At 37.8% G+C, this 26944-nt stretch overlaps 3 protein-coding genes across 3 annotated transcripts; all 3 read left to right on the top strand.

Annotated features, from left to right (window-relative positions):
- The first annotated feature begins 731 nt into the window (after window positions 1-731).
- LOC141430760 (uncharacterized) lies at window positions 732-5951 on the top strand. Its single transcript, XM_074091620.1, has 3 exons — window positions 732-783; window positions 4604-4834; window positions 5588-5951. Exons 1-3 carry the CDS (start codon window positions 766-768, stop codon window positions 5702-5704), a joined length of 366 nt encoding a protein of 121 aa, XP_073947721.1. The 5' UTR covers window positions 732-765; the 3' UTR covers window positions 5705-5951.
- A 2460-nt stretch (window positions 5952-8411) lies between these two features.
- LOC141430759 (uncharacterized) lies at window positions 8412-10621 on the top strand. The gene is made up of 2 exons (XM_074091619.1): window positions 8412-8473; window positions 10162-10621. The coding sequence occupies exons 1-2, from the start codon at window positions 8459-8461 to the stop codon at window positions 10453-10455; spliced, it is 309 nt and encodes a 102-aa protein (XP_073947720.1). The 5' UTR covers window positions 8412-8458; the 3' UTR covers window positions 10456-10621.
- Window positions 10622-14099: 3478 nt separating this feature from the next.
- Window positions 14100-16457, top strand: LOC141430757 (uncharacterized). Its single transcript, XM_074091618.1, has 2 exons — window positions 14100-14189; window positions 15170-16457. Exons 1-2 carry the CDS (start codon window positions 14172-14174, stop codon window positions 16067-16069), a joined length of 918 nt encoding a protein of 305 aa, XP_073947719.1. The 5' UTR covers window positions 14100-14171; the 3' UTR covers window positions 16070-16457.
- Window positions 16458-26944: the final 10487 nt, after the last annotated feature.

The raw sequence follows: 26944 nt of genomic DNA, 5'->3' as shown, positions 1-26944 counted from the left end.
GCGGCTTTGCCGTATTAGAAATACCTTCACGAGATTATATGTATTTACAATCAGCAGCAGAAGTGGACGAGCGGTTACAGTGCTCAAAATGAGCTATCTACACGCGACTACTGCCAGGTAATAAAGTGTTTAGATTATTTTGGGCAACTCATCCGCTCATCTACTTCTGGTGCTGACTGTAGTGTGTGTCCCTTCAGGTGACTCGCCTAATCGTTCCCTCTCCTACATAAATAAATACGGATAAGTATTCGTGAAAATAAATATAAAAATAAAACAAAACTTTGATCATTGTGATTAAACTTCATACCAAATTTGATTCAGATCGGTACCTAGAGTACTAAATCGTGAAAGGGTAACAAACGTACACACGCATTTACAATATTAACTAGTTTTTGCCCGTGGCTTCGCCCGCGTAGAATTCGGTTATCGCGCGCTGTTCCCTCGGGAACTGCATTTTTTCGGGATAAAAAGTAGCCTATGTCACTCTCTGGCCCATAAACTATCTATGTGCCAAAAATCACGTCGATCCGTCGCTCCGTTACGGCGTGAAAGACGGATAAACATACACAAACACACACACTTTCGCATTTATAATATTAGTATGGAATAGGGTAAGAAGGATAGGATGTAATTGGTCATGAATCATTTAAAATTGTTAAGGAAATGTAACTTCCTAACATTATTTATTACCGATACTTGCATTGCGTGCATTACGCCACTGCGTGTCTGTGGGTTAGTACGTCAGTCCTTCCAATACAAGGAGCGATGAAAATTGCTATATTTGTAAGTAACTTTTAACTTTGATTAGAATAGAAATTATGGGTGCAAATCGCGTAAGTTTAAAAACATAACGAGAGAATTCACACACACACACACACACACACACACACACACACACACACACACACACACACACACACACAAACACACATACAATGCTTGCGCACTTGTAGTCTTTTTTTTTTATTATTTTTAATGTAATTTAGGTTTTCTGGACTAAATTAGGTTTTATTCTGTTTCTTTTGTATTGTTTCACATATTGCACTCCAGGGTCCCAAGATACAGGCTCAGCCTAGTTTGGGGTCCGCTGGGCATAACTATACTGTAAACTTGTGAATTATTAAGCAAATAAATATTTTTGTATTTTTTTTTTTTTTTGTAATTTAAACAGTGAGAATCACGGTTGAAAGGACAATAACGCTAAGCGCCATTTTGTCACAATTTAAAGCAGGGGGATAACGCAGGGGAACAATTTAAGTTTTGTTTTACAAAAAAAAAAAAGTACTGAAATATTTTTTTACTGCATACCTATTAATAATTAAAAAAAAACTTTCTGATTTAAATAAAAGCATATTAATTTAGAAAATTTATGTCGCTTAGCCCAAAATGCATAATGGTTTAACTATATTATTATGTGACGAATAAAACAGCTGATAGTAAATGATAAAATTAATGTGACGAAAAGTGAAGCGTTATATCAGCTGATAACAGTGATAACTAATATGCCCTACGAATCTAATCATATATGGACCTATTTATGCAAACAGGATCCAACCCACACTCCTGTCAAAATTGAGTTAAATACACAGAAAGCTTTTAAAATGCACCTTCTATCGACCTACTTAAATATCAAATTGATCTGGCAACTATCTCATATCAAAACATTAAGTCAACAAAGTTACCAAACGTGATAGCAACAACCTCATAATAAGCTAATAAGATTCATGCTGTATGATAACTCTGTATTCTACAAAATGTTAATGTTTTATTTTTTATAAATGGATCCATGTCGCTTGGTTCCCCATAATCGCAAATTTATATATTTTCAGAAGGGACCATGTGGGTTGGATCCCGTTTGCAAAATAAAAACTGACGCAGTCTAAATTTTCATAAGGGACCATGCGGGTTGGATCTCGTTTGCAAAATAAAAACTGACGGACTCAAAATTTTCACAAGGGACCATGCGGGATGCACCTTGTTTGCAAAACAAAAATTGACAAAGCCTAAACTTTCATAAAGATTCACACAATATGGTTACTTGTTAAATTTAATTGGGCCTATTTATGCAAACAGGATCCAACCCACACGTGGCTAGTTTTGAGAAAAATCGGTTTTTGTTTAAAACATGCGAACAAAATTTTCTATAAACATCTCAAAAAAAGTTTGAATGCAAAATTTTAGACAACGGTAAGTTTTTTGTTGTCTTATACTCGTTTTCCAAAAAATAATAATATTTAGGGACGTTTTTCTTCAAAAAGTCAATGGATCTTTTTTGCAAAAATGCTCATGTGTGGGTTGGTTCCTATTTGATTTAATAGAAATTAAAATTGTAAATAATATAATAAAATATACATATGTTATTTCAATTTACTTTATTGAAAATAAATGCTTATACTTACAGGAAATCTTTTATACCATTAAAAAGTTCTAGAAAAAATAAAATATTGTGAATAATCATACATTTCAAAACATCACTCATTTACTAAAAGAATATAAAACAGAATCTGTTTTCTTTTTACCATTAAAATGTTCTAGAAAAAATTAAAACTTTTGTGAATAATCATACATTTCAAAACATGAAAGTATATAAAACAGAATCTCAGTTTCGAAATAAGTTTCTTCCAACTCGAAGTCAAGTTCACCAGAAAAGCCTTCCAGGTCATCTTCAATATGTTTGTCTGCATCGAGATTGACGTAAAAACTGTGGTACTCCTGAGGAATCAGGTGCAGAAGGCTCTTTAAGTCTTTCAACTTTGCCTCTGGTATTGGTTTTCCTGTAGGCCAAAGAGGCTCCATTATTTCTTTTGAAATTGCTGGTTGCCTCACGCGACCAATTTTTTTAATGTCTAATTCCTTAAAATCTTCATAAAAGTTCGACCGCATGTAAATCTTGTACATTTCACCTTTTTTTAGTTAAATTTCTTTAGTACTTACTTTATCCCATCAGTAGTTTTTTTTCTGTTTGTGATGCTTTTCTCTAATTTTAGAGACGATAAAAAGTCGTTTTGGTTCATGCGGTGAACTATCCGCTCATGATAGACATTTAAGGAATTAGACATTAAAAAAATTGGTCGCGTGAGGCAACCAGCTATTTCAAAAGAAATAATGGAGCCTCTTTGGCCTACAGGAAAACCAATACCAGAGGCAAGTTGAAAGACTTAAAGAGCCTTCTGCACCTGATTCCTCAGGAGTACCACAGTTTTTACGTCAATCTCGATGCAGACAAACATATTGAAGATGACCTGGAAGGCTTTTCTGGTGAACTTGACTTCGAGTTGGAAGAAAATTATTTCGATAACTGAGATTCTGTTTTATATTCTTTTCATGTTTTGAAATGTATGATTATTCACAAAAGTTTTTATTTTTTCTAGAACTTTTAATGGTAAAAAAGAAAACTGAGATTCTGTTTTATATTCTTTAGTAAATGAGTGATGTTTTGAAATGTATGATTTGATTATTCACAATTTTTTTATTTTTCTAGAACTTTTTAATGGTAAAAAAGATTTCCTGTAAGTATAAGCATTTATTTTCAATAAAGTAAATTGAAATAACATATGTATATTTTATTATATTATTTACAATTTTAATTTCTATTAAATCAAATAGGAACCAACCCACACATGAGCATTTTTGCAAAAAAGATCCATTGACTTTTTGAAGAAAAACGTCCCTAAATATTATTATTTTTTGGAAAACGAGTATAAGACAACAAAAAACTTACCGTTGTCTAAAATTTTGCATTCAAACTTTTTTTGAGATGTTTATAGAAAATTTTGTTCGCATGTTTTAAACAAAAACCGATTTTTCTCAAAACTAGCCACGTGTGGGTTGGATCCTGTTTGCATAAATAGGTCCATATGATAGTGTTGCACTACAGTGGAGTAGTAATTTGATGCAAGTTGCCCATTAGAGTGCCGATAAAATGAATCTTGCTAGAACTCAATACTAAAGCCGTTATTGTTTAAAGCGACAATAAGATACTGCAAAGGGTAGTTTTGACACTTACCCAGTTTTCGGTACTTACTACATTGGCCCAACTACACTGCTTATAATTCTGATATAATGCAAAATGGTGCAAGCGACAAAACGACGCCGTGTTTAAAAAACGCTATGTAAAGTTACCAGCACCAATATCTGACCCGAAGCGTGCATAAAGGTTGACTGGTAGAGATCCCTTAAAGGGATAAGTCCGCCTTTGTACAAGTAAGTCAAAGTTTGAAAATTGTATTTTGTTTCTTTTCTTTTGTACATAAGAGTTTACATACATACATACATACAATATCTGATAAGACTCTGTTCCTAGGGCCAGTAGGAAGTGTCAGATAATTTCACACGCTCTGCTGCGGCAGATATTAATGCAGGTGACTGTGATGATGATGATGATGATGTTCTCCCAGACGTATCCGTCGACTGCGATACCCTGTCAAGATGAGTTATTCTGGGCACTTGCGAGGGCGCGCGCGTAACTAGCAAAAACTAGCAAACCCAAACTTGGCTTTGAAAGTTCAGTTGCAAGATCTGACACCACGCCTCCATCGCCGAGGCTCTTCACGGCGGTTCAATCGCTTCGCGTACCCAAAAGCGAGTCTTGTTTGCTTTGCAGTGCCTCCTCCTGGTGCCGTTCCTTCACGGAGCGACCATCGACCAGCCCGACTCACCCTCCATCGAGCCTGCCACGACCAGCCCGCTCCAGCCCCAGCATGGTCGGACCAAACGCTTACTGTTCGACGATGACGATTACTTGGACTACTTGTTCGGGGGCCGGCGCCGGCCTTCCCGCAGGACCATCCGGCTAGCGCAGAGGCTCCAGCAACTGGGATTGAGCCAAGCACAGGTACACTTCATCATCAGCTGGTAGACGTTCACTGCTGAACAAAGGCCTGCCTTTGAAACAATGAAAAAAAAATGAAAAATGAAATTATTTATTTCAGATACCAATTTGAGCAATTAAATACCCATATACATATATGTTAGTAACAATGAGACTTAAAAATTATGTTAGTGAAAAAAGAAATGGTCATTGGATTTTACATGCAAAGACATCCAATGAGCTATAATGGGGCTGTCGGCCCTTGCTACCACCACCCTCAGGAGGGAGTTGGTACTGCCGCGAACAATAACAAACAACAATATTGGGGTACAATAGGAAACATAAGATGGTTTTCTTTTTCTTTCCCTTTTGAATCTTGGAAAAAGAAGAATACTGACGAGTCTCGAGCGACATTAACATTCTAAGTACAATTGTATTGTAAACAACACAGTCCCATTTTGTGTCTGTCACTGTTTTTGAAAATTAATCGAAATTAAACGTATGTTCTACAAGTTTGTATTTCTTGTGACAACGAACTCTTTGGCAGCGGGCTGGACGCTATAGCGGGTAGTTATCTAAATACAAAATTTCAGAGTCCGTCTAAGCGTTGTAACGTGAAGCAATAACAAACACACACAGAGACATTGTAATATGGTTTTTAAAATAAAATTTTCCTATTTTCAAAATCACTAGAAAGTATTCGCTCCACGTAACTCATATCCACCCTCGCCATTTGGCTCTCAACCAGCAATCCAACCTGTATTATTTCTGTTTTAGCTGCAGACCCTGCTGCGGAACCTTGAGAATCTCCAGACGATGGCCAGCATACAGCAGCTGCTGCAGCTGCAGAATCTGCAAACGCAGCCAACACCGCAACCTGCTCTAACCGGCTAGTTGGTTGGACAGTTAAAAAAGAGGAAGACCTGGTTAAAAAAGAGGCAAAGTGCACAATATCAGAGCCCTTTGCCTAATTGGCTATTTAAAACGTCCATATCTTCGTGTTTATTATGATGTAGATATTTTATTTCATAATTCGGTTTGTCAAATAATAAAGATTTATGTGAAGAAATTAAAAAAAATGCTTGCATATTCTCTATTTTTCTTGATTCAAAAATTCCGACGACAAACCTTTACAGTTTGTTCAAACTAATCTAACCATCTGTTGAAATATATAGTAATAATATTGACTAACATAGTATTAAGGCACTTGTTACTAACCTGCTATGGATCAAAAATGGTCTGAAATAAATCATTTTTTATTTTATTTATTTATTTTATTTAAGAGTGTTCACACTATCCCATCCGATATCGGTATCGGACGACGATGGACGACACCCGATAGCCGACACCAGTGCTGTTTTCACATATCTCCGACAAAATTGTTCCGATACGGCCGGCTCAAAATGGCCGCCACGCATCGGGCTCTGCGCACACAGAGACAATTTAGATACACGCATAGCACACATGCAAACGTGGCGGGCGTCTGATGGTGCCGCCAACTGCGGTGGTGGCTCCGATATCCGATATCGGGCCGGACAATGTGAAAGACAGGTAGGTACATCATCATATATTTTACTTGTCCGATACCGATATCACATCGGATAATGCGAAAACGCTCTAAGACGCCTTGTATAAAAAACCTTAGTGTAAATACACCGCGCCGCGCACACGAGCAACCTGATACAGTTGTAAATATTCATTTATTTATTTATCAATTAAAATTTACACAAGTATTGTGACCACCTTGTTTATTTTAGCATTAGATAGAAGGTAAGCGATTTTGACGTGTCTTTTTATTCAACAAACTTTTTAAAAGAAGTCATAACAAAACTAAAAAAAAAATAAACAAACTAATTTGGCTCAGGGACCCAAAGAGGGTCTTGGCCTCCGAAACGAGAGCACCCCATCTGTCCCGATCGTGCGCAGCCTCTTGCCAGTCGTCGACTTGGAGACGTCGCAGATCCGCCTGGACACTGTCCTCCCAGCGGTACCTGTACCATAACAAAACACATGACTATTATCTAGTAAGAACATTATGGTTATACACATTCTTTTAGATCCATAAGTAATCCCTACTTATCTCCTTTTTCTAATGCTAAAATAAGCGAAGTATATTTAGAAATATTTTATCTTCGCATCCCTAAAGTGACGGAATACGTCACATTCTCCGGTTAGAAGTCGGAGTGCAAGAACGTCTGTTGGTCCTTAACACGCACTTAGAGCCTAAAATAACTAAAATTGTTAGCCCTAAGACACGAGCGAACATGATACTAACATAGTCATAAGTTACACCTACTAACAATCAAAGAATGTTTTGGTATCTGAATAAATAAATTAACTAAATTATCATTCTGTATTTTTATTTTATGACTTCTTTCACTTAAATATACTGTACAATATACATTAAAAAATCGGCCAGGAGCGAGTAGGACTTGCGCACGGAGGGTTTCGTACAAATTTGTAGGTATCTACGATCCAGTGTTAAACATAGCCCCTCGTCTAAATTCAAAATTCCGTATACAGATAGTTTGAGTCCCGGGGCCTTCCCCGGGATTTCTTTACATTATCTAGGATAGTTTTATCCCTAAAAATTGCATAGTTCCCGCGGGTTAGCGATAAACGAATTCTACGTAGACGGAGACGCGGGCAAGAGGCTAGTTGTGAATAAATGAATTTTCTTCCTTTTCTAGTTATTTTAGAGGTCTTGCTAGACTGTTGACCCAACTAAATGTACCTACTCGTCGACATACCTACTGTAATGTAATGTCCATCTGAGGGCTACTGTTTTCGCGCTCACCAGTTGGCGCCACCGTAGACAAAGGTCCTGCCTGAAGTAGTGGTTAGTTATTACGGGCGTGAAAACAAAATTTACATTTAAATAAAATTTAATACCTCACAACCGTACCATAAAAATATCGAGCATGCCACAGTGTTCATTAGTCTCGTTTTGTTCGGACAAAATTTTTAAAATTTTCTCATTTTTAAATTCAATCAGATTGTGTTTTATTTAAAGTTTATTTTGGAAATGTGAATATTTCGAATTGTTTCAGTTTAATATTAAAGGTGCGATTAAGGTTTCCGAAAGACGTGGGGTGCGGGGGGCCTGGCCTGAATTTTTGTGTGAAGTTATCAGTATCATGGAATTTTGAATCGGTAGCCCAACATCCTGGGGTGGGCACTGGACCATACAGGGGTGGGCACGGCCCACCCGCCCCCCCTCTATATACGCCTATGAAGAAGTACTAATATTCACAAACATCCGTATGAATGTGTGTGCGTGCCCACACGTGTGTGTTTGTGGCTCATTCACGCTAAAAAGGCTGTCTCCGGGATACAACGGTAGCTATTATCTCGATATTCCCGCGGGATACAAGTAAAACACCAAAATCTTAAAGAAGGAAGAACGAAGCATGGGCCGTCTACATACAACGGTTGACTCAGGATCCATAATTAGTTAATAATAAATGGGAATTAAGTAGAAACCCGGAAATAATATTTTACATGAGCAAAACCACGAGTAATAATAATACTGCTTATTTTGATCGCATAATTAATACTTATTTAAATTGCATATCTGCATTTATAAATCAGCCGCTCTGCAGGCAGACGGATTACTTCCATTGAGATCGACGGTCGTGCCTATTCACTATGAAATTAGTTTTGGTAAGTTAGTTTTTGTATTATTAAATACTAGCTGTTGTCCACGACTCCGTCCATGTAGAACTCATTTATCGCCATCCAGCAGAAACTAAGTAATTTTCCGGGATAAAAACAGTCCTGTGTCCTTTCCTGGGACTTAAACTATCTGTATAGGTACTTACCGAATTTAAAGTAAGAAAGAAAGGATACATTTATTTAACGCCATAAAAACAAACATAGAACAAATAAAGACATACATGACGATAAACAGGTCCCCACTCAGCATAATGCCACCTAAATCTCATCTCAAATCATTCTAAATCGATCACGGACACCCACATGCATATACTCAGGCGCATGCGCAAATGCACAAATACGCACACGACAGCACCCACCACATTTTTTTAATTTATATGTTATTGCATTGGTTGAGGTACAAATGAGGTACATACCGTACATATTTACACAGCGTACAAAATTTTCGGGTAGCGACCGTCCCTCTTCTAGGGACCAATCTTAAAAATTAGCGCTGGGCATGCCTAGCATACGCTGAGATTGGGACCCATTGCCTAAAATTCTTAGTGTTTTTAGTCTTTAATAATTCGTTTTATTCTAAATTTTATTGTATGTTTTTTTTTTATTTTTTGTGAGTTGTACGTAGTAGCTAGGTTTTTTTTGGCAATAAAGATTATTTTACTTTACTTACTTTTACTTTTAAATTCATCTAAATCTGTGAAATCGTAACAAACAAACAGACTTACAAACTTTCGCATTCATAATATTAGTGGAACTGACGTTTACCCGCGGCTTCGCGTGAATCATTATATCCAGCAGTTTCCGGGATTAAACTGAATTCCCGTGGTAATTCCCGTATGTCCTGTATAGTCCTGATAGTCCTAAAGGAAGACCAGCGCGGCGGCATTATGCTGATTTGGTACCATTTCGTGACAGTGATACGTAATTTTTTTAGTTTTCTTCTGAGTATTTTGTGTAAAATGTCACGAATAAATGTTTTCTTTTCCTCTTCCTTCTTTATTTATATATTACATTGTGGTCTTTGTTGACGGTGCATTGTAAACAACAGTGCTCTTTAGTATGACTCTAAAACAAGCGAATGAGATTTCGAGATTTTCTCCCGAACGACATTTATCTAAATATTTAAATTATCGGATTTCTGTCTAATATTTGGCCATTATTTCATAACATAATTGGGTTTTTATACCCACAGGACCAACTATAATAGCAAATATGACTATATACGCTGCTTTAAACGCAATGCGCTTAAAGAACACGAGCTTTACGGAGACGGAATATATCATGAAGAAACCTGAACCAGACTTTACAAGTTTCTTCACATATTTTTCAAAAGTTCAAAACCATTTATCTAATTTTTAGTATTAACCCAGACTAACCCAGTAAAGCCACTTTACTTCATTACGCACTTCCAAACATTTCTCTCTCGACTGTATTCTTCTTGTATTACTCTTATTTATTTATATACATTATCATCACAAAAAAAAGACTCGTACGCACTAGCTAACACTTCTATTAATGAATGTCTTTCTATTCCGAATTAAAGACGTTTGAATTTGAATTCCATGGCAACGCGCCGTTACCTAGACACAAAGGCGTACAACGCCATCTATCGGCGGGTAGCGAAGTTAATTTCCCCCTTACAACTCATACCAACTCAACCTCAAATTTCTTTACAGATCCTTCTAGCAGTGGCTCTTGCGAGCCCTGCCTTCGCCATCACAGTATACTCGGCCTATGAACCCGCCCTGGTCCCGGGTTTCACGGCACCCTACTACGCGGATACCCTGGAACCCTATCCTTACGTGATAGGGCGCCAAGGCATCGGCTTCGACAAGAGGACCGCTCTGGCAAATGGATTCAGGGTGCCATTGACTCCTCAAATTCTGGAAGTTCTGCGGAAATATCCTGTTGAGAAGATTGGAGAACCTTCCTTATTTACCAAAAGAATAAAAACAAACACTATGGAATAAATTGACATGTATATACTCGTAAATTTGATGATAAAAATACTAGCAAATAACTCTAGGCAAAAAAACGTACAGACGAATTGAGAACCTCCTCATTTTTTTTTTGAAGTCGGGTGAAAGGAATATTCATTTAATATATCTTCTGCTAAAATTATACGCATGTTATTCATTGTTGGTTTGATTTGACATACTTACATAAAATAAAGTATTATTATTTTTGAGAGTAAATTATATGCTTCAATAACCCCTATGCCACGGTTACTGGTCTATTCTAATTAATTTTAAGTAGGTATTCTTCAGCACCAACTTATATAAGGCACTTTTTATACTACCGTCGCTTTCGTAATAATGACCATCATTGTCAAGCAGAATGCAGAAGAAACAGGCAGAAAGACATTTTTTTCAAAATCTAATATAAATTACTTACCTTATATATAACAACATGTGGGTAAACCTGGGGGAATTATGTAAAATCCCGGAATTTCTAAGTTGCTGCCAGGATCATGTAAAGGCTAGTTTAAAATTATGGAAGAATTTCCAGAAATATAATAACAACCACATTTGATATAAATATAATTCGATTTACTAAAAAAGTAAACTTTATACGATTTCTAGCTGTAAGCGTAGAATTAGTTTATCGCTATCCCGCAGGAACTTTGCAATTTTCCGGGATAAAAACAATCCTAAGACCTTTCCTGAAGCTCGAACTACTTATCTGTATACCGGAATTTAATCTAAATCGGTTTAGACGTGAAAAGGAAACAAATAAACAGACTTGCAAACTTTCGTGTTTAGAATATTAAAGGGATGTTTTGTTTAATTCTATTTCCAACGCATTCCAACCTAAAGGTTCGGTCAGGATTATTTTATAAAATAAATCAAATTATAACAAACGTTGTTACCTATATCTATAATTACACAATGTTTGCACAACGAAACACTAACCATCAGAACAATTAAGTAGTAAATAACTATAATGATTGATGATTGGTTAGCCGGTTGTTAGTTAATTGAACTACAATCAAGTTTCACACTCGTACCGACGAGGTTAACGGATGCGCTAACCGTTAGCCTATTTATACTAATTACTAGTTTTAAATATTAAGGATTATATGTATGTTAGTCTTCTTCTTCTTCAGCCCATAGCCACCCAATGCTGAGTGTAGGCATCCGGCATAGCTCGCCACTCATCGTATGTTAGTCTGTAAGGTATTTATTGTATGGGCCAAGTTGCCGAAATAAATGAATTTATTATTATTATTATACAAGAAAACTGAATCACTCAATGAACTAATGCTAGGTATAGTCACCAGCATTAATATCTTTCTGCCACAGCGGAGCGTGCAAAAATATCTGACACGTCCTTCCGGCCCTAGAAATAGAGTCGTATCAGATGTTTATGCACGCTTGTTGTGTCAGATATTGGTGCTGGTGACTGTACTAATAATTATTATAATTATACGAAAGTTTGTATGTGTGTTTGTTTATCGTCAGCCGAAAGACGTTTCGAAAAAAACTAAGTAAATAGTAGTAGTGATCGTTCACTAGCTTTTGCCCGCGGCTTCGCCCGCGTGGTATTCGGTTATCGCGTGCTGTGCCCTCGGGAACTGTGCATTTTCCGGGATAAAAAGTAGCCTATCTCACTCTCTGGCCCATAAACTACCTCTATGCCAAAAATCACGTCGATCCGTCGCTCTGATTCAACGTGAAAGACGGACAAACATACAAACACACACTTTCGCATTTATAATTTTTGTATCGATGGGAAAAAAGTAGTAATCTTTAATAACTAGGTATCCTAACTGATAAATAACTATACTATAGGTATTTGATATCAGTCTACAGGATGTCTATGACCAAGGTAGAGCTTTAAATGCAAGATTCGATTCTACTTGCACATTGATAAATGTATTTTTTGTTGAGATATTAAAACATGTACATTTATAGAAAGTTAATGAAATTTCCCTGTACCATGAAATACAATACTAAGTTGACAGCACATTGATAAATGTTTATCGTGAGGATTTTTTTTATATACAGTATAGTTATTTGGAATCCCGCCTGATGGAAAGGAGGATTTTGCCTACGAACATTTGCCACAAATGCCATTCACCCTAGACTTGAACTGATTAACCTAAGCTTTGATCAATAAATTATCGAAATTCGAGTCATTTCAAAAGGTTACAAACAAAAGTACTTAGTTCAGTTATGTGAGTGGAATCGAATCTTACATTTAAAACCCCATGGTCGTAGGCACCTTGAATATCGAAGACTGTTCAAAAAATTGGGCTCATTATATCGAAAATACAAACTGAAACATAGATACACAGAAAAACCAGAAAAAGCGACCAGCGCTGGGAATCGAACCCAGGTCCTCAGCATTGCGTGCTGCGTGCTATGCCTCTACACCACCACTGGACAGGAGTATAGACACAAATTTCTCCTATGCACCACATATCTCAGCTTGTTTTTCCCCTTATTTAGTCACTTAAGCAGCGATACTAGCGACACCTATGTTGTAGCCCTCATCGAGAAACTTTCAACACTCCATTGGAACTAACCGCTCACCCGGACAAGAGATGTCGCTATTAAGCTCATTATTTCGTGGGTAACTAATACTAAATCTATGAAGAATATGAAAAAACGCGTGTCCATTGCTAACTTGTTGTGGACGAAAATATACAAGAGAGCATTTCTGTTCTTATTATCATCATATCATCCCAGCCTATATATACTATATATATACGGTTGTCGAAAATGAGAGCACACACAAACACAAACAAAGGCAAAAACCTACTCAAACAAAGGAAAAAATCGTGAGGAAACCAGCACACTCGCGAAGAGATTCAATTGTGTATAAGTGTCCAATCCGCATAACGCCCGCATGGGAACTAAGCCCCAAGGCCCAAGCCCTCTCGGTCCGAGAGGAGGCCAATGTCCTGCAGTGAAACGTATATAGGCCAAGATGATACACACACACACAAACATCACGCCTGTATTCCCAAATGGGGTAGGCAGAGCACACGAAGAGTACCGCTTCGGAGCCACTTTTAGCAATTTTAGGTTTAAAGTTTGACAAAAACGGTACAATAGTGACAGGTTGCTAGCCTGTCGCCTACGGTATACCTTAACCTATATCCTCAGTTGCCTCTTACGAAATCCACGGAAGAAATGGAGAGGTGTAATTTTAACCCGACATTGCACCACACCAAAATGATGATGATGTCAAAATCCTGCGATGCAATTCAATGGTGCGTGTATAGTTCCCAACCTGCACTCGGTCCGCATGGGAATTACAGACCAATCTATCTTATTCTGAGAGGATATGCGAGGATATTTACGATGACTGGATAGTCAAGTGGTTACAGAACCTGACTACGAAGCTTGTGGTCCCGGGTCCAATCCCCGGCCGGGGCATATATTTGTATGAATAATACAAATGTTTGTTCTCGGGTCTTGGATGTTTAATATGTATTTAAGTATGTATTTATCTATATAAGTATGTTTATCCGTTGCCTAGTGCCCATAGTACAAGCACTGCTTAGTTTGGGACTAGGTCAATCGGTGTCAATTGTCCCATGATATTTATTTTTTATTTATATATTCCACCGTCCAGAAAAACCCTCCTTTCATTAGCTTAATGATAAGTTTACCTTGTTAATTGTTTTTTAAGTATCATAATCTATTAATTGACACGTTCTGTGTCAGTCTGCAACGATATGGCGACTCTAGCGCAGGTAAGTTTTATTTTTTATAATATATATAAATATTATAATTATATAAATTATATTTTGTATAGGTAATCAATTGTAGAATGAAAAAGTCTGCTTCATATTTTCATGACAAGATATTTAACTGTGTATCCAACCAACATGGATTTATGCATTTTTTTACTTGAAACGTCCATACGAGATTTTTTTCTTCAATAACTTATTGAAATTACTTGATTATTGCAAAGTATTTCCCATTTCCAAAAGTTGCCTAGATTAGATATTTACTTACTCCGTAAAGATAAGAGTGTCAGTGATTACTTTATGCACGCACCAGCACTCCTCAACTCTGTACTTGAAGCAGCCCCTCAGTGTGATGGAATGGAGAAGAGAGCTAGAGAGAATGCATGATGAGTGAGAATTGCGTGTCACTAGTTTTTTTATTTAGTACAGTCGAGTCCATAAACTTGTGAGCAAAAATTTGATCAACAATATCTAAACACGCTTCTACGCCGTTGACGATAGAGTCGTGTTCAGTTATTTTTGATCAAATTTTTGCTCACAAGTTTATGTACTTTACTTTTCAAAGTTAATTTTAAGTATCTAATGTAACGCCATGGTGTTAACCGTCATGTTGCATGTAAAAAGATAACTAAATGACGGCCGGATAGCCAAGTTGTTTGAGATCCTGACTACGAAGCTTGAGGTCCTGGGTTCGATTTCCGGCCGGGGCAGATTATTTGTATGATTTTTTTTCTCGGGTCTTGGAGATGTTTAATATGTATTTAACTATGTATTTATTTATAAGTATGTTTATCCGTTGCCTAGTATCCATAGTACAAGCTTTGCTTAGTTTTGGACTATGTCAATTGGTGTTAAGTGTCCCATGATGATATTTATTTTAAATAAATTTATATATTTTTTTGACAGTGTTTATTTTTTGAATTGTTTATTGTGTGGCGTTTAATAAGTCATTCCATTTTTATTTCGATTAACTTAATTTCCAGATCATTCTAATCATCGCTTGCGCATATTTCGTGGATTGCCGCTACATGGGAAGGCAGTCACACAAGCAATCATCACCAACTGATCATCAAGCAACCACAACTCATACAATCATCAAAGACTTCGACGCTGTTATTTTTCCACGCGACGATGGTGATGATGGTGCAAGTAAAAATGTCGAAGCAATGATAACTAATAATCAAAAGAGTGATTTGGGTGTAAATAACGAAAATACTGAGACTAAAGCTGACGTACCATTGTTATCAAAGGTACCTGTTGTTGAAGTTAAAGATATATTTACTAATGCTGCAGTAAATAAAGAAATGGTAATTAATGAAAATATCGTTCACAAAGACGCACACAAAGAAACCGATGTGAAACAAATGGCAACCACTGCTAATGGAACTGAAATTAAAGTGGGAAATTCTGTGAATTCTAATAAAACTGAGCCAGATCTTTCTACTAGATTCGGAGGTACTAGTGACTACATGCTAGTTCCTGTAGCAAACAATCAAAATTATCAACTTTTACAGACCACAAATGTACCTTATTACAATACACAAGGCGTTGTAGCTCAAGCACCAGCCAATACAGTGCAATATGGCACCAGCATTGCACCAAATATCGGCTCCAATCAATTCATCTCAAACACACCAATACAATATCCAGCTTCAAATATTTTCAACCCTACACCGACGAATACAAACACGTACGTGCCAGTAAATACCCAAAATACTTACATGATCAACGGTCAATTGTATGCAGCAGTGACTGCGCCGAACAACTTGGAAGTATTGAGTCCTCTGTACTTCGTGAGCCCTCCAAATTCAGGATACCAGGTGCTGAATAATGCGCCAATGTACAAGCTGGTTACAGTAAGTGATGGGAGTCCTCAAGTGTAGAACAGTAATTCACAGATTTTCGGCAATTAATGGTATAGAAGCGTGTTTAACGGACACCGCCCTGTGTTCTGACATAGGCCTCCTCCAAAGAACAGAATAACCAGTCATGCGCCGCCCACATTCATTGGACTCCAGCGAACTTCACCAGGTCCTCAGTCTACCTTGTACAGTGCCTAGCCGCGTTGCGTCCGCTGGTAGGTGGTCGCTACTCAAGAACACAAAGGTCCCAACGGCTATCACTTCTTGACGATTAGACATGTTTTAAAGATTGAATAAAAATACTACGCAAAAGAGATTGTTATACGAGTAGAGACTGAAGACGGAAGACGTGTAAATTTTGTAATATTCTGGAGTTGGTTTTAATACATCTTTATTTTATCTGGATAAAGTGGTTTTCTTCGCTTTACTATCCCACATTTGTATATAATTATATCCCTTAGTATGCCATAGTGGTCACGGGCCATAAACTTTATTTGCCATAATTTAGATCCCATAGTTCATAAGTGTTATATTAATAGAGTGCCATAATATCAATTTCCATATTTTTTATATAATTATAATATCAAGACACCCACTGCCTTGTGCCATGTTCAAACATTAGGCTTGCCCTAAAGAACGGTACAGCCACCTGCATTAATATCTGCCACAGACACCCTAGAAATAGAGTGGTATCAGATATTTATGCACCCTTTGTTGTGTCTGTATTGGTGCAGTTGACTGTACCATCTGGTCTGCACCTCCTGTATTCATTAGACTCCTACAACCTTTACCAGGTCTTTCCAGCAGCGTCTTCCGGTACGTGGTCGCCACCCAAGAACACAATGGCCCCAATGATAATCGATGAATTCGATGGTTAATCATTTATAGTTAAATACTAAACATACGGGACTTATCACGCTAGTAATATTTACCTTGACGTTTCGACCACTGTGGCCGTGGGCACGAGTAAATTCTAAGTCATTTTATTTCAGTTGGTTGGGGACCCCGAAAAAATACTTATTCCAAATTAACGTTAATAAAACGTATCAAAAGTCATAACGACGACATCGTCAAATTATCTCTTTCGCTAAAAACAGCCTCTCAATTATATGAGACTAAATAATTCTTACATGAAACCTAACACCACGTTTTAAAGCTCAAAATTAAATACAGCCCTGAAAATAGGTGTGAAATAAAAATTCCCACACAAACTCCGGTTGCACTTCTCTCGGGAAATCAACGAACAGCGCCGCGGGGCAACCCACTAGTAATTTGAGAACTCAATTTTCAACAGGACCTATCTCCCTTTCAATGGAAAAAACTAGTTTGAACTCTGACTTTGAAAGAATGCGGTTGAAAATTGTTGTGGTTGATTGTTGGAGATATGATGGTTTTAGGGTAAATATCTCGTTTACGATATCAATAATTCATGCGATGGGAGGACAGTGTAAAATTCAGCTTTTAAGGACGTCGATAATTTGATAGCAGGTCCGTAATGAACCATATTTGTGGCTTTTACCCTAGGGAGGCGTGCTTGCTGAAAAAGGACAAGGGTTCAATGCTGTAAGAACTTTTCGGGTGTCACGTCGCATTTTTCGTACCGTAACTTAACTTATTATATACAACATATCTTTTCATCTCTCCTGTTCGGAAAGTTTAATTTTCATGGGTAGATAGCCGGGTGGAAAATTGCCTTTTCATCTCTGGGGCGGAAAGTATTTTGTTTTTTAATTTTTCGATTAGCCACGGAGTCGAAGATAATTAAGTTACGTCAATGACACTTTTTTTTCAGGTTTCGGCATGACCATCTAGATGTACGTCTTGACCAAGGAGCCTAGCTTATATACAACACTGGAGGTTGAACGCCGAACATCCGTTTGAAGCAAGAAATTAGATCTTTATTAGGTCACGAACATATTCCATCTCTTTCTTTAGTTAGGTTAAGAAAGAGATGGAAGTCATTCGTGAAATGTGAAAGAAAGAGATGGAATATTTAAATAAGTAATAAAGGTCAAACTTCTTCGTTCGGCGTTCAACCTCCAGTTTTGTATATACTCGTTTTTTTTCATAGTCGGTTGTGGCAAGTAGCCAGTCGAAAAGGTACCGTAGGAGGTTGGATATAAGGAAATTTAATTTATTATTATTCTCATTTTTTGTACTATTTTACTTTTCTCACAGTCGAAATGAAAAGTAGAGTGTCTAACTCGGGTGAAATTACCCATTTCCCCTCGAACTATTGGCGCTCTCACTTCGAGCGCCAGAAATATCTCGGGTGAAATGGGTCACTTTCCACCCTTGGTTATCAATCTACTATTTCATCACACTTGCTCGTAAACAGCGTCGAAACATGCAGGCTACCTTGGTTGCAACCCCCCAAATAAAACCCTCGACCTTAATGTGCTTGTCATGAAACCCGTGGTCGGTAAATGAGTCATTGCCCGTACTAATTTTCTTGTCATGAAGCCCAAGGTCGGTAAATGAGTCAGTGCCCGTACTGATGGTGCTGCGCGCGCTGCAGCGCATGGCGAAGCAGCAGGACCACATGCACACGCGATGATGAAGCAATACGCGGTCTTATCGCTTCAGAGCGACATCTTCCAGACATTTACAATAGCCAGAAGAATTTATCGTGGCCTTCGTTAGAAAACGCTTGCTGGCGCTCGCACGCTGTCGCGGCGGGCCGTAGGTGTCGGTCGATAGCGATAACCAAATTAGCTGCGGGTTTCAGATAGCGCCCCCGAGCGCTGAGGGCTTCGACGATCCAGATTCAATCAAACGATCACGTAGCGTAGAAGCGTCATTTAATTTTATTATAAACTTTTTTTTTATCTAGACTCATATCACAAGCCTAATGCGTTCAAAGACTGGAAGTTGTTTATTTATTTATTAATAAAAATACAGCATTACAGTTAGAAAACCAATGCACTGTGAAATTCAAATTATACACAAAAATGGAAAAATACACAAGACTCAAGAAAAACATACAAAAATATGAACAGCATTTAAATAATTTTGAACATGAAAGTATTGGGTTTTCAAATTTTTTAATTGGATTCGGCTAGGTATGTAATTTTATAGATTTTTATAGATCATATGTGGAGAAGCTAAGAAGGCATTTCAAAATCCCACGGTAAAGAGAACTACTTAATTAAAATTAGTTTCCCACATAATCTGCCATCCAGTTAAATTAAAAAAAAAAGTTGGAAGACCCCCGACATTGTCACTTCAAAGTTCGATATCACAAAAACGGCTGAACATATATGATTTTGATGAAACATATATCTAAGAACTATCGCTAGAAAGCCTGCTACCAAATACCTAAAAACAACGCATTCAATTCGATCCACCCGTTTAAGAGCTACGGTGCCACAGACAGACAGACACATAGCGGTCAAACTTATAACACCCCTCTTTTTGCGTCGGGGGTTCAAAATGAAGACACAAGACAATTGATACCAATAGGTACAGTAGCGAAGTAATGTTTATCAGAATTATTGTTTGTCATTTTTTTTCCCAATGAAAACGTAAATTTTTCTTAAGTTTTTAAATGATCAGCCTGTAGAAAACTGTAGGTTACGTTAGGTTTGTTTTATACCTGTAAATAATTGTCTTAATGAAAGAAAGAAAGAAGAAAGAAAGAAAATACATTTATTTAACGCCATAAAAAACAAACATAGAACAAATAAAGACATACATGACGCTAAACAGGTCCCCACTCAGCATAATGCCACGGCAAGCCGTGGCGCTGATTTTCAGTGAGGACCTTATCTAAAAACTAACTTAAAATAAAAATTAAAAATAAAATAAAACAAATATTAAATTGTATGGCAACACCGGCTTAAACAGTTCAATCGTGTGCAGTTGTAATGTATTTTGTTTGTTGTTCTCTGTTTTATTGTTAACCCTTTATAAGGCCCCGTTATTGGAGCATACTACCACAGAATCAAAAGCAGCTATCGAATACATACCTGACAAAGAATATTTTTAAACGTATTCAATAATTACAATGGAAATTGTGACGTATTATGAAATTAATAAGGTTCAGTTTCCAACTCAATGCAAGTGGTCGCTAAATCGCCTCTACCTTATTAAGGGTTAAACACTAACACCCTCTTTCACCATCCATTGATTAAATTATTTGACGGATAAACGTGATGCCGTCTCTGTTTGTTTTGTTCGAATAGACAGAGACGGCATCACATTTATCCGTTAAGTTTAATTTTCAATGGGTGGTGAAACAGCCCCTAACACTTGTTTCAAATATGCAAAAACTGTACTACCAATAATAAGGATCCTTGGTCTGAAATAAATTTACTATTATTATTATATCAATCCTGAACTGTTAACACAGGTTACACTTGTAGCCTAGCTTAGACATTACTATTATTATTGTTTTCTCCTAACTAGGTTAGCTGGAAGAGATCCCTTCTTAGGGATAAGCTCGCCTTTGTTCTCCTCTCTGTGTATTTGTATTTTTATTTTTATGTGCAATAAAGAGTTTACATACATACATACTAAATTTGCAGGTGGCAGGACCTTGTGCAAGGTCCGCCCGGATTGCTACCACCATCTTGCTCGCTAATCCTGCCGTGAAGCAGCAGTGCTTGCACTGTTGTGTTTCGGCGTGGAGAGTAAGACAGCCGGTGAAATTACTGGCACTTGAGGTATCCCATCTTAGGCCTCTAGGTTGGCAACGCATCTGCAATACCCCTGGTGTTGCAGATGTTTATGGGCGGTGGTGATCTCTTACCATCAGGAGACCCACTTGCTCGTTTGCCATCCAGTCGAATAAAAAAAAAAATTCGCTTAGATACGGTTGAAAATATTGAATCATGTTCCAGGGTGGAACCTTTTAATAATCAATGTCACTATGATTTCCTTGACAATAGTATGAGATGTGACATGACATTAGTAGCACAAAGGTTCCACCCTAGGTCATAATTAATTTTGTTCGATTGTACCTAAGATTTCACCACCCCTTGATTAAATTGATTTTGACGGATAAATGTGATGCCGTCTCCGTCTATTCCAACAAAACAAACAGAGACGGCATAACATTTTATCCGTCAAGTAAATTTAATCAATTTATGGTGAAACGGGGGGTAAGTGTTAGCACAAAGGTTCCCCGGTACGTGATTCAGTTCAGACAGTACACTTAATTCGCTCGACAGATCAATTCGTTGTCTGTTTACATTTAATTGTCCGCTCTACTCCGCACCATCTGTCGCTGGCACCTATACTGTAGTCGTAAATTCATTAGCCATAGAGGTGGACGTTATTTCACGTCACGGTATGCAGTAACTGGTGTCGTGCTGAATAACCAAATAACTGGTTTCACGTCAAGCGACAAGTGGTGATTTTTGTAACGAGCTATTTTTCTGGTTATGTGATTTTCGCCTTAACGTTACAGACGTCACGAGTAGCACAGAGTAAAAATTATAACCTTAACTTTATACAACGTCAAGGAAACGATTCTTAGATTATGAAATTATTGGCATTACACCGAAAAACGATGCTTGTGATAAATAACGTTAAATTCAGTTCCAGTGGCTGTCACAGAACGCGTCACTGCAGGCAGTGAAAGAATCTGGTTACTAAAATCACCGGTTTTAGTGACCAGTGACATGATTCTTGTCACCAGTTTCGTTTCGTTTCGCTCAAATCACGTAACGACCCACACCTAATTAGCCATCGATACGAGGTCACGGCACCACATGTGTAGGGTACAATTAATATAGGCACCTTCAAATTTATCGGGCTCTGACATTACAGCGATCAGGTGGGGAGATAAAGGGGTATTATTGAGGTTGGTCGTCTGGTGGCTTCAAGAGCTTAGTTGTAATCTTGTTCGTGCTTATATTTTTATAGTGCCTCTATTTGCTTAAGAGGTATGTATCTATTTGTATATTTTTTGAAAGTTTTAATGAAATGTTTGATTAGGTAATTTTTTCCCGTCCAAACTGTATTTTTTAGAAATTTATAAATGGTTATTCTGAATTCTACGGTTAGGTTTGTTTAATATCAATTATGACTTTCACAATAATCCAATTCACTATAATTTCTCAATCGAGCCTTTTGCTTTGCCAGAGTGAGGGAGCTGAAAGATATACTGACCCATTTATTGGATCCTAATGAGCCAATGAGAGCGCTATATGAACTAATAATACTTAGTCCTTTTAAATCACTTACTCGCGAGCTACATATTGAGGGTTAGAGTAGTTTCAAATGTAAAATGAATTTCAACCAGTCGTGAGATAAAATTTCATTTATTTTTGACTTGTGATTTAAAAAATAACAGAATATAATACACTATTATAAATATTAAAAATAATTGAAAACAAGCTTAGTTCAAAAATGCTTATTGTGCTATTGCTTTGAGTTTGAAGTTAAATATTTTATATCGAACATTTTATTACAGAGGATAAGCGATAATCATCATATAATTAAATTCGGCACGACCACACTAAGTCGGAGTGTCGTGGATGCATGATAAGAAATTAGTGTAGGTCTAGCTCAGTTAATGATGGACAATAATGCATTCACTTAATTATTGTTTAAGTAAGTCTGATTAAAAGGATGTTCATACTTTGTTGTAATTAAATCGCAGTCAAAGTATGGACACACTTAATTAAAAATAAGACTAATTTAAAAATTTAGTCGATATATTTAATGCATAAATTTATTGATTACTAACTGGTTTCCGCACCTAGGAGGCGATGGCGGGACGAATTGGACCGTTTCCAGTCACTTTGGCAAGATTCGGCCAAAAGTAGGGACGAGTGGAGAGAAAAATGGGAGGCTTTTGGCCTGTGTGGTGTCGGGTTAGAATTACACCTCTCCATTTCTTCCGTGGATGTCGTAAGAGGCAACTGAGGATTTAGGTAGGCGACAGGCTAGCAACCTGTCATTATTGTACCGTTTTTGTCAAACTTTAAACCTAAAATTGCTAAAAGTGGCTCCGAAGCGGTAACGCTTCGTGTGCTCTGCCTACCCCATTTGGGATACAGGCGTGATGTTTGTGTGTGTTTTGGCCAGCAGTAGTGGGACTAGAGTGGAACGCACTACACGCTAAGTAAAAAAACATGTATTGTTTTTTATTAGCTGTGCTAGGAACTCCAATAAAGTATCACGTGAAAAATGACATTGTGTATGTCAGTCAGCTATATCTTAGCAAAGCGATAAACTAGCGTGGTCGTACCGTATTGGATAATAAACAGATTTAGGGGTTGTTTCACCATCCATTGATTAGTGTTAAGTGACGGTTAAATGTCATGCCGTCTCCTCCTATTCGAACGAAACAAATAGAGACGGTACCACATTTAACCGGCAGTTAACACTAATCAATGGATGGTGAAACAGCCCCTTAGATTCAAGTCTTTCCAAAGTTAAAAGTTTGCAGCCAATATTTTTAAATCAAGTCTATGACCCTTTAAAATCTCATCAATAATTTTTAATAATCGGGATTTTTGAAATTTTACGTGAAAATTTGACAAGTTTAAACTTCGTCAACTTCCTAGTCCATTTAGAAAAAAAATGGGTCCAAATTTCATCGTCAGGAAAGACGAGTTCTGTTTTTATCTGTTTATTAGCCTACTCTTATATTTCAGAATTTTATCAGCTTACCCCCTTTTCTTAATTACAATTTTGAGGCAAAATGCAACAGAAAATTCAAGCCAAATATCAAATTTAAAAGATAAAAATCTTTGTTGATAACGGCCGCGGCGTGGCGTTCGTTTCTAAAACTAAAGCCGTCAAACGGGCATGGGCATCCATGGGCAATCCTAATGTTAAGTGACTACCGCCTCCTATGAGACCATTGAGACCCTTGGTACATCACCGGCTTTATAAGACATGATACACTCGCCTTTTAAGGCGCCCATGTCATAGCAAAGGGTCGGTGTCGGGTCGCCTAATTGTTAAAAGTCATAATGTAACATTTATCATAATGTAAAGTTTGTCATAAAATTATTTTTTCCCTGAATTCATTGTTGTTCAGAATTATTATAAAACAAACATAATCTAACTTATTTATATAGTTCTACAGCTACCATTTAAAAAATATGATTAACAAATATTACATTTTGACATATTTACATTATGACTTTCAAATATTATGCGACTAAATACGCACCCCGTAGCATATAGTGAATACCTAGGTGCTACATTAAAGATTTTGGACAAACTGGACAAAAAGCGCAGCGGAGGAGCACCAACCTTCGTGATGGTCTTGAAAGAAACTCTAAGCTGGAGTCAATCTTACAAACTGCGGCAGTGTGACGAAGCATTCCTGTACGGACTACAACGTCACAGAGCAAGTGTACCATGCCACGCCCGTCAACAAAGGCGTTAATATTAAATACTACATACAGTCAAGTAATCAATATAACATTATTGATATAATAATGACAATATTAAAAGCGTTACGCCCTAATCTGCTATCACAACATGGAAAGGCAATTTTAAAATATTGGACCATTTACTTACATGGAAACTAAAATATAACCGTCACCTGCCAGAAAAAAAGTAAGAAAGAAGAAGCCATGTTATCAGCATAGCCATGTAGCAGCAGAAGTAGTTAGACAAGCGGCTACGAATACAAAATCTACACACGACTTTACTGCCAAGGTAATAAGAGATAGTTTAGATTATTTTGAGCACCACAACCTCTCATCTACTTCTGCTGCTGAATGTAGGTACTCAACGACTTATATTAAACTAGAGACCCGCGGCTACGCACGCGTAAACTATTCGATCTGGTAGTTACAATTGAAATTCATGGATTTTACAAAATTCCCCTGTGATTCCCAAAATTTATTTTAAAAATTTCAAGTTTTTATCGCTATCCCGTGAGAATATCGGGATAAAAAGTAGCCTATCACGAAAATTATCTCACCACGCTACTGATATACATACTCACGCGTATATCGTCTTGGGGTAACACCCAGACTTAGAATGCCAAACACCTCCTTGAACACCTATTTTGCTTGAATGCTCTTCGGTTACCCTAAAGATACCCTTATTTTAGTCGTCCTCCTGAAAAAATGACTTTCTGTCAAGTTTCTTGCGGCGCATTCTTCTTGGCAATGATGGTCTTTCCGAAAGCGCTGGTAGTTTAAAAAATGACGTGTAAAAGTGCCCATTGCGGCCTATTTACTGAATAAATGATTTTGATTTTTGATTTTTTAAAACAAAATGTTGCGTTGAAAGTTGTCAACGTAAGCGTGGCCTTTATTTGCCCGGTAGGGTTGTGCCCACATCAAAGACGCGCCCGAATTAGTGCCACTTTGTGCCAACCCTGGGCTGCGGTGGTTATATCGGGCGGAACATTGGCTGCTTTTAGACGTTACGACACGAAATAGACATGCTAAATGATAACCATAAATGTTATGCCGTGTTAGCCCAGTAGAAGCCTATGGCCTCACAAGTAGATCGTGGGTTTGAACCCGGACTCATATCTAAACTTTTTTATTCCCTGAGTTTGACGCTAACGCTCTGTCTGTAGCATCGTAACTATCACTGATTAGACTAACAGATAGACTGATTTGGATACTGTTTTTTATAATTGTATAATTGATGTTATTTTTATTTGCATCATGTTTTTAAAGTATTTTGACGTGCCTGAAATGTAATTTTCATTAAGAAATGTCTAAATAAATCTAATCTAATCTAAGGTTCTTCATTCCTAATGGACGAATTAATTGACGACCAGATTGCCGAGTGGTTAGAGAACCTGACTGCGTAGCTTACGGTCCCGGGTTCGATTCCCGGCCGGGGCAGATATTTGTATGAATGTTTGTTCTCGGGTCATGGATGTTAATATGTATTTAAGTATGTATTTATATATATAAGTATGTTTATCCGTTGCCTAGTATCCATAGTACAAGCTTTGCTTAGTTTGGGACTAGGTCAATTGGTGTCAAGTGTCCCATGATATTTATTTATTGATTTCATGGTTTTGGGAGAGCGTAGTTTAAGTCTGTCGGGTTTCTTGTCGCACGTTATGTCGTCATGACTGAAGGTCCCCTCCAATGTAGCACGAACGTGGCGTAGTTACCCCCCCCCCCTTTGTTTACCGACTGAGCGCATTTAATGACGTTAACCCACAACAACCCACAATTTTGTGCAACAACCTTTCATTAAGGCTCGATAATGAAGTACCGTAAGTAGAAAAGACATTGTTAATATTTTTTTTGGCTATAATCGGCTTATCTTAACCTGCACAAACCTGCGAAATAATGTTTTTGTTTCTCCTTTTTGTACAATAAAGACTAAAAACAAGCAAACAAACTAACTGACTCATCATCATCATCATCATCATGTCAGCCGAAAGACGTCCACTGCTGGACATAGGCCTCCCCCAAGGCTCTCCACTCAGACCGGTCTTGTGCTTTCCGCATCCACCGCGATCCCGCGATCTTAACCAAGTCGTCGCTCCATCTTGTTGGAGGCCTACCGACAGCTCGTCTCCCGGTCCGCGGACGCCATTCGAGAACCTTCTGGCCCCATCGGCCATCCGTCCTGCGAGCAATGTGCCCGCCCACTGCCACTTTAGTTTCGCAATTCTTCGGGCTATGTCGGTAACCTTAGTTCTACTGCGGATATCATCATTTCTAATTCTATCCCGCAGAGAAACCCCGAGCATAGCCCTCTCCATAGCCCTCTGAGTGACTTTGAGTTTCTCATGAGGCCCATCGTTAGCGCCCACGTCTCAGATCCGTATGTCATCACTGGCAACACACACTGGTCAAAGACTTTTGACTTCAAACACTGCGGTAATTTGGACGAAAAGACACTGCGAAGCTTCCCGAACGCTGCCCAGCCGAGTCGGATTCGACGAGTGATCTCTTTCTCAAAGTTGGACCTACCTAACTGGACCGTTTGTCCCAGGTATACATA

Source organism: Choristoneura fumiferana, chromosome 9 (genome assembly GCF_025370935.1).
Source record: "Choristoneura fumiferana chromosome 9, NRCan_CFum_1, whole genome shotgun sequence".
NCBI classification, from domain to species: domain Eukaryota; kingdom Metazoa; phylum Arthropoda; class Insecta; order Lepidoptera; family Tortricidae; genus Choristoneura; species Choristoneura fumiferana.
The sequence above is the reverse complement of the archived record's forward strand: the minus strand, read 5'-3'. Positions and strand labels throughout refer to the sequence as shown.

Coding starts and splice junctions, on each gene's coding strand:
- LOC141430760 (XM_074091620.1), top strand. Junction 4,835..5,587: donor TGGGATTGAGCCAAGCACAG/GTACACTTCATC, acceptor TTTCTGTTTTAG/CTGCAGACCCTGCTGCGGAA.